The 15,551-nt window shown below is 42.0% G+C and overlaps 2 protein-coding genes across 3 annotated transcripts in view; both read left to right on the forward strand.

The window, feature by feature from the left end:
- The window catches only part of LOC103473318 (GRAM domain-containing protein 3-like), a 114,716-nt gene that overhangs the window by 80,154 nt on the left and 19,011 nt on the right, over positions 1-15,551 (forward strand). The window lies entirely within an intron of this gene.
- Positions 4,373-9,497, forward strand: LOC103473319 (zinc finger protein 703-like). The gene is made up of 2 exons (XM_008423449.2): positions 4,373-5,120; positions 6,676-9,497. Exons 1-2 carry the CDS (start codon positions 4,878-4,880, stop codon positions 8,203-8,205), a joined length of 1,773 nt encoding a protein of 590 aa, XP_008421671.1. The 5' UTR covers positions 4,373-4,877; the 3' UTR covers positions 8,206-9,497.

Here is a 15,551-nt window from a genome sequence, read left to right on the forward strand (position 1 = left end):
TAATTTAAGTGTGTCTGTCGTTATTTTTCAAGACTTCTCACTTGAACAAGCTTATTCATGTGTGATTGTGATTTTATTTCTTATCTAATGGAAACACTGCAATCGCAAAATTGTGTTTAATCGACATGAGCAAAACGGAGACAAAGATTTGCGGAGGTTTGTAACGGAATCGCAGTGGAACAATTCTGTTTCCCGACGGTGTCGGGTTGGTTTAGATAGATTATTTGGATCTTGCAGACCTGGTAATACATGTCCACATTTTTCCTGTTTGTTATTGTTTATGGACTTCCTGTTAACTCCTCATATCGCAGTCCTGTTTTCTTGACAGTCGCCGTTGTCTCCGCCGTCTCCTCGGCGCTGCAGACTGTGACCTTGTTTCCTGATTAGATGCAGCTCCCACTGCCTGCCTCTTATCACACGGACGACATTGATGGATGGCTGTAAGTAGCTGCTCTGCTGTTTGGGACTAGAGGTCAAGGCACCAGTTACACTAACCTAATGTTGTTTTCGGGGGGGGGGTTTCCACCAAACTAATGCTTATTTCAGCTCATTAACAAGACTGGCAGTGAGCTGGGGAAGGCAGTTCTCTTAATAACAAGCATCATCTCAAAAAGGGATCCTTCTTTTACATAAGTATGTATTTATCTCCCCCTCGCTTTATGCTTACAAGTCATTGCTTTTGAAGATTAGGAAAAACCGCACACCAACATTTTGCCAGCTAACTCGCATTATGCAGCCGTTTGCCCACAGGTTATGAGGGATTAGGACTGATTTCGCACTCAATTGATGCCGCAGAAGGGCTGAGAGAATCAAAGCCCCGCAGACTGCGGCTATTTTGGGCTGCTGCTAATAGTTCTTGTCAGGCGTAATTTTTAAGTACTTTAACCAATTCATTGTATAATTAGGTTAGCAAAATTAGCTCATTGCGAAGTCGGTCAGCAGCCGGTAATGCAATAAAGTTATTAACATTCCAGATTTATGTAACCATTAATATAGAGGTGATCTGTCTTTATCACATATTTCTTTACTGGTAAAAAAAAAAAAAAGGCATAAATTAATTTTAAAAATTAGAGTTGTCTGTGACTTGTTCTGGTTGCTCAAATGATTTTTATTTTATTTTATTTTTTTACTCTTTGCGGTTTAAATCAATTTTGAAGAGAGAGACCTAAAATAAAATAGTAAAATATTAGATTGTAGAAAATAGAACTTCAAATGGTTTACAGTGTCTTGCAAACGTTTTCATATTCCTTAAGCTTTTTTTTGCATTTTGTAAAGCTACAGTCATAAATCTCAACATATTTTATTTGGATTTAACGCCAAGACACAAACACAAATTAGCAAACGGTCCCTGCTTTTTACATTTTATTTTCATAAATAAGACATTGAAAATGTTTTGGGAATATAGTTAATCCCAAAATTATTTGTGCAAAACTTTTATTTAAAATAAATGTTTATTGAACCAAGAGGTTCATTCCTGATAGGATATATATTTTTACACAGGCATTTCTCCAAAAACAATAAGGAGTGTCAGTTAAAATACAAATATATCAGGTTTTATTTGCGTCTTCTGGTGTGTCAGGAAAATTTATTAGCAAAAGTTAAGTCATGATAAGTGTTTCGCATGTTTCCTGGTATTTCTGTTGGATTATCTCCAAGTTTTGGGCTTCAGGTCTCTTTACCATCACCCCTAATTTTTAGTTTCCTCTCCAAATTCAAGTCAAAACACGTCTAATTAAAAAATTACTATAAATCAGAATATTCATATAAATACTTTCAGGCTTCGGGCGTTTATGTGTTTAATACGTAGTGAGTCAAAACTGTAACTCCTGTAAAGTATGTATGGATATAGATTTTCAAGTCTTGCCATAGATTTTCTATTTAATTTAGCCCTGAAGTTTTGACTGCGTCATGCTGACATATGAATTGAAATCTATTTTTGATCTCAACCATCCATCCCAGCCACCTGCGTGTTGTAAACGGGTCCCTGCACGAACACGCCCAATTAGAAATGATTGCATTATGTCCTACGCATGGTGTCAAGTTCTGCAGGAGACTGCTAATGGCCTTTTTATCCAAATCAGGTGCGTGGCAACGAGAAAACAATTTAACGGCTGGTCAACCCTGTGGTTGTGGACCTCTACCTTTGGCTTCTGGCAAACTTTAAATATAACTTCTTGTTGCCTTTTTTCCCCCTAGCTGCTATACTTCTCCTTTCCCTGTTTGGTTGTAGCTTTTTTTTTCCTAGCAACACCTTTGGACAATTTTACACTTAACCCCATAGATGAGGTGAAAAAGTTTTAGAATTTAATCAGACGGGAAGAAAAACACAACAGAGGCTACACCTCACCTTCTGAGTTGTGACACCAGCTATTGCGACCGTTTGTGATAAAATACGAGCATCTGGCCTTGTAAACTTTATTAGTGTTTGCCCATCGAGACCCCGATCCGCTCGCTGAAAACACTGCAAGATGACTCATGTGACTTGTTTTCCACAGCTCGCTGTGTCCTCTGCACAGTTTGCGCTCACAAAGAAGAATTTCTGTTTCATAAGAGGTTTGAGAACTGCATCGGTAAAAGTCCCGGCGTTCTCTGTCCTCTCTGACTCGTAAAAAGTTTGATCGTGAAAGACGTTGGCGGTACTTTTGGTTTCACAACGGGAGGTTTGATGGACACTCAGCCATGATGATCTACAAATATAGTTTCCGTGAATCCCAAAAATAAGATGTTCTGCAGTCTTTGGTGTAGTAAGATACTTTTTTTAGCATAACTGACGAGCATTTTCTCTTTGCAGCATGTCATTTTTCATGAGCCGTTAAAACTGGATTGTTCAAAACTCTTTGAAGAAGCCTAATCTTGAATCTCCAAGAGTAAGTGTACTGAAAAGGCAGCATATCTTTTTAATGCTTTCTAAAAAAGTGTTTGCCCATCCCAGAGCACCAACACTGCATTGGTGAAGGTTTTGAATGACATATGTCCCAATGTTACATCAGAAACTTGTGCCCTGGTTTTACTGGATCCCAGTGATGCATTCACTTGCGAGGTACCTCAAGGCTCCATTCTCGGGCCACTTTTATTCAACATTGATATTATGCCACTCGCTCAGATTACAGTGATCCAACTTCTCAGGCAATATGTATGCTGATGATGTACAAGTTTCTTTTTCTGCCACCGTGATTCAGAAAGACTGGAGTCAGGTGTTGTCATTAACTCATACCTGAATATTAGTAATTAAATTAGCCGACTGCTACCTTAAAAGGCTTTGGGAATAAATAGTTTCCTAATAAAACAAGGCTCAGAAAACTGTTGCCTGTTATTATATTCAGAGGGTTCAAATATTGAAATCATGTCTTCGAAAAAAAAAACATAATTTTCATGTTCTGTTGTCCTTTGTGTTTTTAAAGTGTATTTCATGTTTTTGATGTATTGGTCATTCTTAACACATATACCTAGGCTTACAGTTTGTAAGTTTTGCGTTAGCGTCACATTCTGATGTAGGAATCCAAACACAGCAGCTTATGAGACTGTCAGTCCGTCCATCAAGATCTCTTAGCCTGCTCCATGTTGTCAAACAGGTTCTAGTTGAGTGACGTTTGTGCAAAGGCTGTATGGATATAGGAATGGTACATAGGGTAGCCTGTTGAGCTAACTGGAAGTTGTTAAATTTTCTAATTGGACAAACAAAATTTTCAGTTTATACTAGCATAAGAAATAAGATAAACAATATTACAGTAGAAACTTGACACAGAGGGTTTTTTTTAGTTTATCTCAGTGATATTTTATTTTAACAATGTTGACTGCTTTTTAGACAGTTTTTAATTCTGTTTCTGAGGGTGTAAAATGTATTTATATATATATMCATCCATCCATTTTCTTACACCCTTGTCCCTAATGGGTCAGGAGGGTTGCTGGTGCCCATCTCCAGCTAATGTTCCGGGCGAGAGGCGGGGTCACCTGGACAGGTCGCCAGTCTGTCGCAGGGCAACACAGAGACACCCAGGACAAACAACCATGCACACACACATTCACACCTAGGACAATTTGGAGAGGCCAATTAACCTCTCCAAACCTCTCCCACAGTCCAAAAACAGTCATGTTTTTGGACTGTGGGAGGAAACCAGAGTACCTGGAGAAAACCCACGCATGCACTGGGAGAACATGGAAACTCCATGCAGAAAGACCGGGGCCGGGAATTGAACCCAGAACCTTCGTGCTGCAAGGCAACAGCTCTACCAACTGCCCCACTATGCAGCCATATATATATATCATTGAAAAATGTGTTGTTAAAAACACATTCCTTTCTTTCTAACTTTATTGTTATTTCCTTCTGTCACAGGCGATTATGATAAAAAAAATTTTTTAAAAAAAGACATAAATCAAACGAGTGAGAATTGTCACCTTGCGCGCGGATTAGGCTCCGCCTCTTATGCACGCTCCCCCCGCCCAGCTCATTCCTGATGCGGGCAGACCGCGGCTGCTGCGCCTCCCTGTGCGCCCGTCGTGAGCAGAGAGCCGCAGAAGTCCGGCCGGAGCGCACGCACTGGACCAGGTCTTCTCCAACCTTGGATTCTACGATCTTTTAACACTTCCATAGAAAAAAAACAACAACAACAACCGTGCTGCATGTTTTATTTTTATTTTTTTTTTAAACTTGTGTTTGTTTCTCTTTTCCTCACGGATCTATATTTCAAGTTGGATACATGAAGATGCTTCCTACTAAGTAGCGCACCGGGACCGGGGCGTCTTTTTCTCTGTCCTCCGGGACATTTGAGGGACTCCTCCCGCTGCGCTTCTGCTTGGATTTCATTTATACAAAACGTCTCGTGAGGTGTGGTGTCGAGGGGGGAAACTATCACGCGCATCACCCGGCTTTATCTCCAATGAAATATCAGCCTTCGGGACCAGCTGCGGATCGAGTTAGTGAGCGGATCGAACTCAGCGACACCACCGAGTCTAAGAGGTCTCGCCCCGGCGCCGCGGTCTCACTGCTGACCCCTCTGGACCCTCTACGGCAAGCGAAGCGGCTTCCCATCCGGCTGATCAAGATGTTGACGGCGCACACCGGACACTTGCTCCATCCGGAATATCTACAGCCTCTAACATCCGCGCCAGTGAGCATCGAGGTATTTATTGACTTTTTTTTTTAATGATTTACAGATGGTCGCTTTGAACTGCAAGCCTTTGTGTGGTTTCACGGCGGCGATGAGGAAATTGATTTAGGAGAAGGAAAATTGAGAAATAGTATTTTTTTTTTGTTATTTTGTTTTATTTTTTAATTTTATCCAGAATGCATAATTCTATTGTGACTGCAGTAAAAATATAACAATGAAAAATGTTCCGTAGTTTTTAACTTAATGACAAGTTTATGTACCTTGAAAAAGCAAATGAAACTCACTAGATTAATCGGCTGTCTGCCGATTTGCAGCTGATGCAAATTCACTTTTACCTCCAAAACACTGGAGGTTAACCTTTGTCTTTACTCAGTTCAGAAAAAAAGACATGTAAATGTTACTTTTTTTTTTTTAAAGCCCACAGCTCCTGTCCAATTGTCACCCAGTTAGTCAAACTACAGACTCATGTTGTTTAGATGGCTAGTCAAGTTTTTTTTGTGTGTGAGTGTGTGTAGTTTCAATAAAATGCTGCTTGGGGGAGGGGGTCTGGGTCAGTGTTGAAACAAAATAAACATCACAGCCAGGGCTTGATTGAAGATAATGTGGGCCCCTGGGCAACAACTGGTTTTGGTGCCCCATACAAATTACTTTAGATTCATCAACTTCAAAGTTCTGTTTTTCCTTTTTTAGTGTTTCCAGATCTTTGTGTCTGTTTCAAAAAAAAGAGTTTGTCAGAAACGCGGCATTAAGTCTAAAAATGTCCAATAAAGTATTTTCAGTAGCTGCGCCAGGCCTGAAAGTAAAAGGAAAAAAAAAAAGAAACAAAGAATGCATTGAGCATGTTCCAAATGATGATTGTTGTTGTGACGTCGTCTTATCTATGTAAACATTCCACATATTAAAGCACTTCCTTGTGAAATTGACTCGTACATATTTTGGGAAATTATACAAATTCTGCATTTGCAATAATTTCATTCATCAAAACAAGGAAGAAAAAAAAAAGAGGGGCTCTAAAATCTCAAGACCCAGTTTGGACCAGAACGCAGCTTTACTCAGTCAGCAGAGAAGTCTGCAAATGCCAGATGTTGTTTGAATCAAAAGCTGAAGAGCAAATGTCTAATGCACAGAAATATGTTGTTCAGAGTTTTAAAATATCCTTTGACATCTAGGAAACTGCATCTGTCGCTTCTCTATTATTTGTAAAAATTTTTTAAAGACAAGTATGTCATTATGTGATAGGTACAGCCATATTTGTAAGCACAGAGAAACGCTGGAGAGTTAAAAACATTTTCTGTTTTTAACCCTCCATTGGTCTTAAGAGACGGCTTTTCACCCTTTACACAGTCCTACAGGGTCGCACCGACTCTGTGTGCACTTTTATGAAGTTCATTTTTTGTGTGGTTTTGGGAACTGATGGTCTGACAGGACACCCCCCCCCCCCCTTCTCCCCGCCGTCTACCTGTGACATTCTGAGCTGCTGGAGGGTTAAGGGATTTAAACTACAATATTTTATATGAAACTAAAGTTCTCCTACTCATAATAACCCAAATCTCATGCTTTTTTGTAGCTGGATGCTAAGAAGAGTCCACTGGCCCTGCTGGCTCAGACCTGCTCTCAGATTGGTAAACCGGACCCTCCTTCTTCCTCCAAGCTCGGCTCCTCCTGCAGCCCGGGGGACAAAGAATCCAGCAGTCGGTCGTCATCCTCCAGCCTGAAGCTGGGGGAGCACCGCCCTTCTCTGGAGGACAAATCTAGCTTTAAACCCTACAACAAAAGCAACGTAGACTGTCGCAGGGATGGTGTTGCCAGCAGCTCTAGCGGTGACAAAGTTGGATTCAGGGTGCCGAGCAGCAGCAGCTCAACCACTAATGGGAATTCAACCAGCGGCCAGCAGTCCTACCCATCCCACGCTTCTTCGCCTGGCTCCAGAGGCACCAGCACCCCCCCAGGACAGGCTCAGCAGCATCAGCATCACAAACAGAGCCAGTCTCCCGGTGGACAGCCTGCTTTGCAGTCCCAAACTCTTAGCTCTGAACCAGGACGTGAGCAGAGCAGCCCCACCAGCACTTCCACTAGTAATAACCACAGCAATCCAAAAAAAGACGCTGATGTGAGCAAGGCGAGCGCAGACAGCCCGCACCACGCAAACTCCAGCCACGTCCGGGCGAGCACAAACTGCAGCAACAGCAGCTCCGACGGCGGTTCCAACCAGGACGTCGGCGGTAGAGCCGAGGCCGCCCAGCCTAGCCTTGGCCCTGGACACATCACGCCCATCTCTCCTTACAAAAACAGCCAGCCACTCTTCCCCTTACCCTCTTCCAATATGGCCTATCATGGATCTGTCATGGGGGGTTACGCGGGCTACCCATCCCAGTTCCTACCAGGGTTGGACCCGTCCAAATCGAGCCTGAGCATGGGAGGAAAACACACAAGCTCTAGCCCTCTGACGGGCGCCTCCCCGCCGTCCTTCATGCAGGGCCTTTGCAGGGACCCTTACTGTCTAAGCTACCCTGGTGTGTCTCATCTCGGCAGTAGCAACTGCAACTCCTGCATCCACGACCCTTCCTCCACCCTAAAGTCGAGCTTTCCCATGGTGTATCCCTCCCACCCGCTTCACTCCCTCCACCAAAGCTCCTTGTCGTCCAGCGTGTCCCCCTCCCTGTCTCATCCCCTTTACACGTACGGCTTTATGCTACCAAACGACCCCCTTCCCCACGCCTGCAACTGGGTGTCCGCTGGAGGACCTTGCGACAAGCGCTTCGCCACCTCAGATGAACTCCTGGCTCACCTTCGCACCCACACAGCTCTGACTGTGGGGATGGACAGTAAGCTGCTCTCCGTTTCCTCATCTGGACCCGCATCGTGCCACTTGCACCTCCCACACCAGAGCAGCCCGGGCTCCCTCCCCAGCTCTCTGTCGCTCAGGGCTCCCCCCAGTCTGGGCTTAGCTCGCTATCACCCCTACAGTAAGGTCCATCTCCCCTCTGGGCCTTCCTCCATCTCCCTGCACTCTCTGCCCACCACTGGCCCTTACTATCCTCACTACACTCTCTACAGTCAAAGACTTGGATCTGCGTCAGCTCTTGGATACCAATAGAACACCATGTACTTATGTGTTTCTCAGAGTAGTTTGACATTTTGGGGATTAATCATGTTTGCTTTCTTGCAAAGAGCTTCGGTGAGAAGTTTAAAATGGCTCCCATGCACCTCTTAAATGTGAACCTATGGGCAATTAGCTTAGCTTAGCACAGCACCTGGAAAAGTTGTTACACTAGCTGTCCTGGCCTCAGCTGCTCTCTGAATCTCATGTGAAATGTTGTCCAAAAGGAATAATTCAGCTGAAGCAGTAATTTTTAATTTTCAAACAACTTTCAAACAGGGAAGGAGTTCTGAAGCAACTGATGGAAACTTTAGATAATGTTTCTAATTTGACTTGTAAAATTGCTCATTTCTGCTTATTTTGCCCTTTTTTTAAGATTAAAAAAACATTTGAACATATTCAGCAGAGCTGAGCTGTTTACATAGTCAAGCTAGCTGTTTGCCTTTTTCTGAGCTAACTGGTTGCAGCTTTGTAGCTAGCTGGTCGGGAAAAAAACACCTTGCTCTGCCAGAAAGTCAATTACTACATTCCCAAAAATGTTTTACTTTAAGATGAATTGTGACAACTTGCTGCTTCTTCTGAATTCAGAAATAACTTGGAGACACTTTTCTCTGTTCTTAAAAGCATCTCTGCTGTCGGTTTGAACTTTTATCCACGAGATTTTTAATAAGATTTCCCTTTCCAAATTCAAAGGGCATGCAGACCTTCTGTTTTTGCACATTGCAAGAGACTTGACTGCCCTGAGGTGATCTACCGCTCTGTGCTATTCTGGAAATTGATGGCTGTGCATAAAAGCTTTCAGCAAACGGTGATAATTTAGGAAAGAAAAAAGCTAGTGTGTGAGGGACGGCTGCTGGCTGTGGCCACTGGCTTCAGTTGCCTTCTCCCTGCAGGAGACGCATGAAAGCCTGAAACGGTGCACACATTTAACAGGCCCAATGCTTGCTTTGATTCCTCATGCTTCTTCCCGCTGATGACGTTTATTTATTTCCCACAGGATACCTGGCTTTAACACTTTCTATATATTCTCCTTTTACAGTAATGTGAGCGGACATGTTGGAAAGGTGTTAAAACTGTGTCTTAACACTTTCGTATTGAATGAATGTTAAAATCACATCTTGTTCTCAGCTTTTTGATTGTTTTTTTATTATTATTTCCTGAACAAAATGAATAAAACTGAGATGTGATATTTTTTTGTAATATTGAAACACCCCGTGGTGGGGCTTCAAGGGTGATGCGGTGAAATGGGAGCTCATATTTTGGTAAATAAATCACACTGAAGACGTGTATTCTGTTGTTTTCATTTCTGGTTTGAATCGGTTGAACTGGAAGGCTTGATCAGGGTTTTTGAATTAAACTTCTTGCAAGTTTATAAGGAGATTTTGGCATCCTCAACTAGCTTAACTCTAGGTTAGTTGGAACTGGACATCAGTCCTGAAAAGGCCAAGACTAAAACGTGTTTCTACCTTCTTAAAAACACCTCAGATCTCAAAAACAGTGCAATTCCTTGAGTAAATGCTATTTTATGAATCTTTAATATTGCCTGGATATTTTCATTTGCAGGTTCTTTATGCGAATATCAGTCATGGTTTACACAGGAAATCATGATTGGAGGGGGTGCACCACCAATTATCACCCTGCGTGAAACATGTACTGACAAGGAACAATCTTAAGGTTGTTTTTTTTTTAACTCAGTGACTACCTGGTTACCTACCTGCTTCAGATTTTAGTGGTTAAGTTTATGGGTAGTTTATTTGACTGACTGTATTGTGACTTCGGTACGTTTGACGTAGGATAATCATTGGTGACGCACTCCCTCCAGTCTTAAGTTCCTGTCTAAATAAACACTTTTTATCCAAAGAAAACGTGTAAAAGTAAAAGTCTAGTTTGGGGAGATTTGAGTAGAAGTCTGCTTCAGTCCAGACCCTCTTGCTCTTGCTCTGGATTTATGTGAAATAAAGACGCCTAGAGGAAAAGATTGCCGGTTTGAATATTTTCATTCTTCCGTCATTAAATCAAGGTGATTACCTCTGATTTATTACGGCTGTGAAAGCACCGAAACACACACACACACACACACAGCTTGATTTACAACCCCAGCCAATCCACGTAACGTCAGGAAACGTACATAAACCTGTTCAAAAATATTTATGCCTACAGTTTAAATGCTTTTAAAAGAAAAGCGCTGGAGATGACTCCTGGGAAGACGTAAATCTTTATGAGCCAAGCTGTCACTGAGATCCGGATGTGTTCGAGCTGCTATTTTTACCATGAAGGATCCCAATGATGGATGGCTTTTGAGAGTGCTTGACTGACAGCAGTGAGTGCTCCTTGGTGTCACCTTGAAGGGAACACATCCAGATGTAACGCTCTCAGATCGGGTGTGACAGGCAGACCCACGAGGTCCCGATAAGAATCAGAACCACCTCCTGTAGGTGTTCACGGCAAAGTCCTGACAGACGGACGCTAAAGTTGCCACCTCTGGCCTTGTGATTGGCACCGGTGATATAACAATTTCCTCGCAAAGTGACACCCTCGGTGAAGTATAGATGAGCCTCGCTGGTCACTCACGACTCTGACAAGACAGACACGGAGGTCAAAGACAGCCCATCTCCGCCGTAACAAGAGAGCCCGCTTCGGTTACCGCGGTCTGAGTCGAGGCTGTCGGCCGTCTGGGTTCAACCCAGGGCCAACAGATCTTCTGGGCTCACGTCGAAGGTTTCATGTTGCATCCTGAACCTGGTTGCACTTAGTTTGATAAGTGTGGCGGATGAGCCGGCAGCTGCCAACACTGCGTTCCTCATCTCTGTCTCTGTCTAACTTGAAGTTTTGACAAGAGTTGAAATGTTGTTTTTTTTCTCTGACTTTTCAACTCTTCAGATGCATTGTGTCTATGTATTTACTGTTGCAACAAAAGTAGAGCTGGACAGTGATGCCACCTGTTGGTGACTGCCGATACATGCTCACTTTAGGTCGAATCAGAAAGAACCCCTTGTTGTGTTTGACTTCATCTCTTTCACACACAGGTTTTTAATCAACTATAAGAAACCAAAGATTTTGTTTGTTTCTGCTGGATGAAAGCTGGAAACAGTGGTGCAAGTGAGGGTTGGCAATATGGAGTTGGGGTCCTAATAACAATCCTTACATTTTATTTTGTAATTTTGACACTTGTGACAAAGAAGTTTGAATTTAGTTATTCCATAAAGAGGACCGTGTATATTAATTAACTTAAATACTTCATGTAAACAAACCAAATTCAGCCAAAGAGGCAACATTTCATCTGTCTCCTGACAGGTTGATGGAAGGGATTAAAAAGAATACAGTTAATATACATAACATACATGAACTATAAAATTTACATCCTCAAAATAATTTGCAAGATTATGTATTTATTTTTAATTAAGGAAAGTATTCGTTTTGTATTTATTTATGGGTATCTGCGTAAACACAAATGCACACCACAGTTTTATTTTTAGTTTTTTACTTGTGAAAAGACAAAACAAAATGTGACTGGTTACGACAAAACCAGGAACAATTTTCCCCTGGCGGCGTTTTGAGTTATTTACAGATTGTCAAAGTAAGTTTTCCATTGATGTCAAACATGTGGTTTGTATTTAATAGTCAGAACATTGTGTTGTTCTGTCATAAAAAAAAATCTCAATAAAATACATGTATTTGTGGCTTTAAAGCTGAATGTGTAACTTTTATTTTAAAAAAATTATTACACTTAAACTGTCGTGAGAGTTTTGTATGAAACAGATAATCGAGCTCCTCTGCCTTCTCCTAGTGCTAACTAGAAACAATCAAACAGAGGCAGGAGGTGGGTCTTAGCGCTGTCAATCAAGCTTGTGTATGTGCCATGTACTTCTCCCCATAGAAGCGGTAGAGCCTGTCGTGAATGTAGTGACAGTTTAAATAAACGCATTTAAAAAAAACATTTTCTTTTATAAAGGTTACACACTGCAGCTTTAAAGTGACAAAATACCAAAACGTTCAAGGAGTATATATTCTTCTTCAAAGGCTACTTCACAAATTTTACATCCATCCATGTAATAATCGCCAATCAACTCTGAGTACTCGGCTTGTTCCTGCTGAAGAAAAGCATCGCCACAGCCTGATTCTGCCACCACCGTGTTTCAACATTGTGTTACGGCTCTAGTGTTAACGGTAACTTCAAAACGGTTAATGCCCTCATGTTACTATATTTAATAATAAATATTAAATATAGTAAATATCTAATATTTACTATATTAAATAGTAAATATATCCCCTTCCTCACACCTGCAATCAGTTAGCCAATCAGCCGTGGTCCATTGTTCCACATTCACTCTCCTAGTACTTAAACACTTCTGTTCCTTTCACTCCTTGCTGGTTTCTCCACATCCATTCCTTGTCGTCATTTTTGGATTGCTGTGTCGCTCAACTCTGGCTCCCTGTGTTCCTCCATGGTTTTCGGTTGTAAGTTTTTGTTCATTTGTTCATTAAATGCCATGAAATCTGCTCAGTGCCTGCATCTGCTGCATTTGTGTCCAGCAACAAACTACATGTCATGATGCAGGGCACCCAAGCTGCTTTTAAAAAGAATATTTTAAAAACATATGTGTAAATCGTACCACCATCACTTTCCTTCGTTTGACCCAAAATGTTTTGCCCTGAGGCAAAACCAGCTGTGTAATAAGGGAGGAGATGGAGGTTTGAAGCCCGGTGGTATTATCCGCCTCCCGCCTGCTTGGTCTGAGTGAGTTCTCAGTACAGCCTGACAGCCCAGATGATTAATGATGACAGGACTGGCGAAGCTGCTCCTTCATTTCACGACTAGCCCTTAACCTCTCAATTAGCTCGAACCCGTGCAAATGGAAAAAACAAAAAGTCCATCCAGAGGGTAATGGTTCGATATTTTCCCCCCCTCTTCCCACTTTCGCTCTTTAGAGATGATCAAAAATCATTAGGCGTGCTCCGAGATTACAAACAGCTGCCCCGATGTTTTCTGTGACACATGCCTCTGAGTTATACGGCCTGCGAAACCCGCTTCCCAGAAACGGACTCCTCCGCTTTCATTTTGTCCTCTCCCCAACTTTATCACTTCATCCATCATCCCCGCTATGAGTGCTTTTTCAAGTGGTCCAAAAATAAAGCGGACGCAGATGTCAAGCCACGCTACGCCGATGTTTCTAAACCGCCAGAAACCCTTCACTTATGTCCGCCCACATAGAAAAGTTGAAAACGCGTCCCCACAAAGCCGCCGTTGAACTCGGCTCATCCTGCTGTTGTTCACGTAATAAAACCAGCCCATGGGTAAATCAGCTAAAGTTTTGAGCAGGTATCTTTATTCCCTTCCTTCAAAAAATAAAATATAACCAATCTACCTCTGCATTAAAAGAAAGTATATATATAAAAAAAAGGGATTTCAGCGGCATACACAAAGGCAAATGTAATTATGGTTTCTCTTCTAATGCGCAGCTGGTTTTGATCTGGTTGCACTCTGAAGCTGCAGTTGTCAGCTCTCATGCATCACAGAGCCGGAGCTTAACGGAGAAACGTGCTTTGGCAGTGACCAGCGGAGGCCTGGAGGCCAGCAGCGGCCGCTGGTGGGTTAGCCACATTCAGAGGGGAGGTAAGGGGGGTGGTTGGGGTGGTGACACCATCTTCTGTTTTCCGCATCTGGATCCCCGTGAGACCACATCCAGTCATCCCTTATGGGGTTTTTTTCCCTCCTTCACGAGCGCCATAGATGTTCTCCTATTGGCTGGAGCAGACGCCACGCCGCAAACTTGGGAGGTCAAGACAGAAAGACTCTCCGAAATACACGCACGTGCGCACATGGACGGGCTGAGGGAGTAATGAAAGACAGAGTGGGGGAAGAGGGAACGGAGGGGGGGCAGCCCCACGGTGGCCGGGGAGAGGAAAGCTTGCATGGAAATGAGCAGACATGATTACTCAAATACAGTCATTAAGGAGGAAATGTTGTTTTTCAAGCTGTCAGGATGATTAATGAGGGAGAGCAAATGCGCTCAAACGCTGTTGTTTAGTCTAACCAGCAGACCTGATCTCTGACGGTAACTTAGACAGGATGTGTGGGTGCATTTAGCGGCGCGCTAAAGCTGCGCAAGTCAAAAGATCCAACACAATGGATAAAAGAAGGTGATGTAGATTAATGAGTTAATGTCAATTGAGCTCATCGATCGACTAACCTTTGATTGCTATGCGTCCATTTTGTAAGAACCCAGAGTTTTCTCTTGTGTGAAGAGGTTTGACCATCTATCCATAACATAAAAGCTACAATTTACATAATATGCTGGATTTAAAAAAAATTAAGGAACTTTTTGAGTGTTTATATGTCAAAGCAGAATTGCATAAAGTGCATTTTGAATCCCACTCTGGACTCCGTTTGGACTGTTTCTCTTTCTCCACCATCTTTATTCCTGTATATCAACTGCTTAAGGATGACCAGCAGCGCTCTCTGCTGGACGGGGGCCAAACTACACCAATAAAAGGTTAATACGAAGGTTAGAACCAATTTGAATCTGATAAACCATTAATTGACAATTAATTGTAAGTCGATTGAATGGAGAGGTGTGTGTATAAATAGCCACTAACTGATTATTTTTTACCATGGACATCTTAACTATATAGATCAGCTATATACACAGTCATTTATGTTATTTAGATTGGTACTCTTGGTAAATATATGTATAAAAACCTTAACTTGATGTTTTTTTATACATAGTGGTGGCCAGAAAAACTTAGCTTCTCACCTAGCTTTGTATTGCGCCAATAAATTGGCCCCTATTTTCTTTATTTTGGGTTGATACGTGCATATCTGCTAGATTTGCCAATGAATGTGGCGCTAGAGGTTTTGTGAAAAACTATTAAAAGAAAAACTTGATTGAAAATTGAGAAATTGAATGGAATTGTATTTCCCCATGGAATAAAACTTAATTTATTTTCCCGTTTTGTCAGTGGGAGATTATGTTACTTAAATAAAAGGGGGAATTTACTTAAAGGCTTTATTCGTATCTTTACCAAGGATGCAAAAAGTTGCTATGTAGTTGACCTGGGGAAGCAAGAACCCAACACTAAGAAACAACATGTGGTTTTCTGAACTGAAAACTGACTTTTTAAATATAAATATATTTTTTAAAAATCAGCCAGCTTTATGACAGATTGGATGCTGTGTAAAGAAAAGTGAAACATAGACTTGGACTAGACCCCACCAATACACAATTTAAAACTAATACCATCCATCCAAATGTGATTACTGGTGAAAAATGCTTTTCAAATATGTCAAATCCTGATGAAAAACAATCTCAAGACATCTTCCTCTGGTTTCTCTCATCTGCAAC

Source organism: Poecilia reticulata, linkage group LG12, assembly GCF_000633615.1.
Source record: "Poecilia reticulata strain Guanapo linkage group LG12, Guppy_female_1.0+MT, whole genome shotgun sequence".
NCBI lineage: Eukaryota > Metazoa > Chordata > Actinopteri > Cyprinodontiformes > Poeciliidae > Poecilia > Poecilia reticulata.

Excerpts from the sequence above, each read along its gene's own strand:
- LOC103473319 (XM_008423449.2), top strand. The coding sequence starts at position 4,878 with ATGAAATATCAGCCTTCGGGACCAGCTGCGGATCGAGTTAGTGAGCGG. Across the intron at positions 5,121-6,675 it reads CCGCGCCAGTGAGCATCGAG|CTGGATGCTAAGAAGAGTCC; the intron begins GTATTTATTGAC and ends GCTTTTTTGTAG.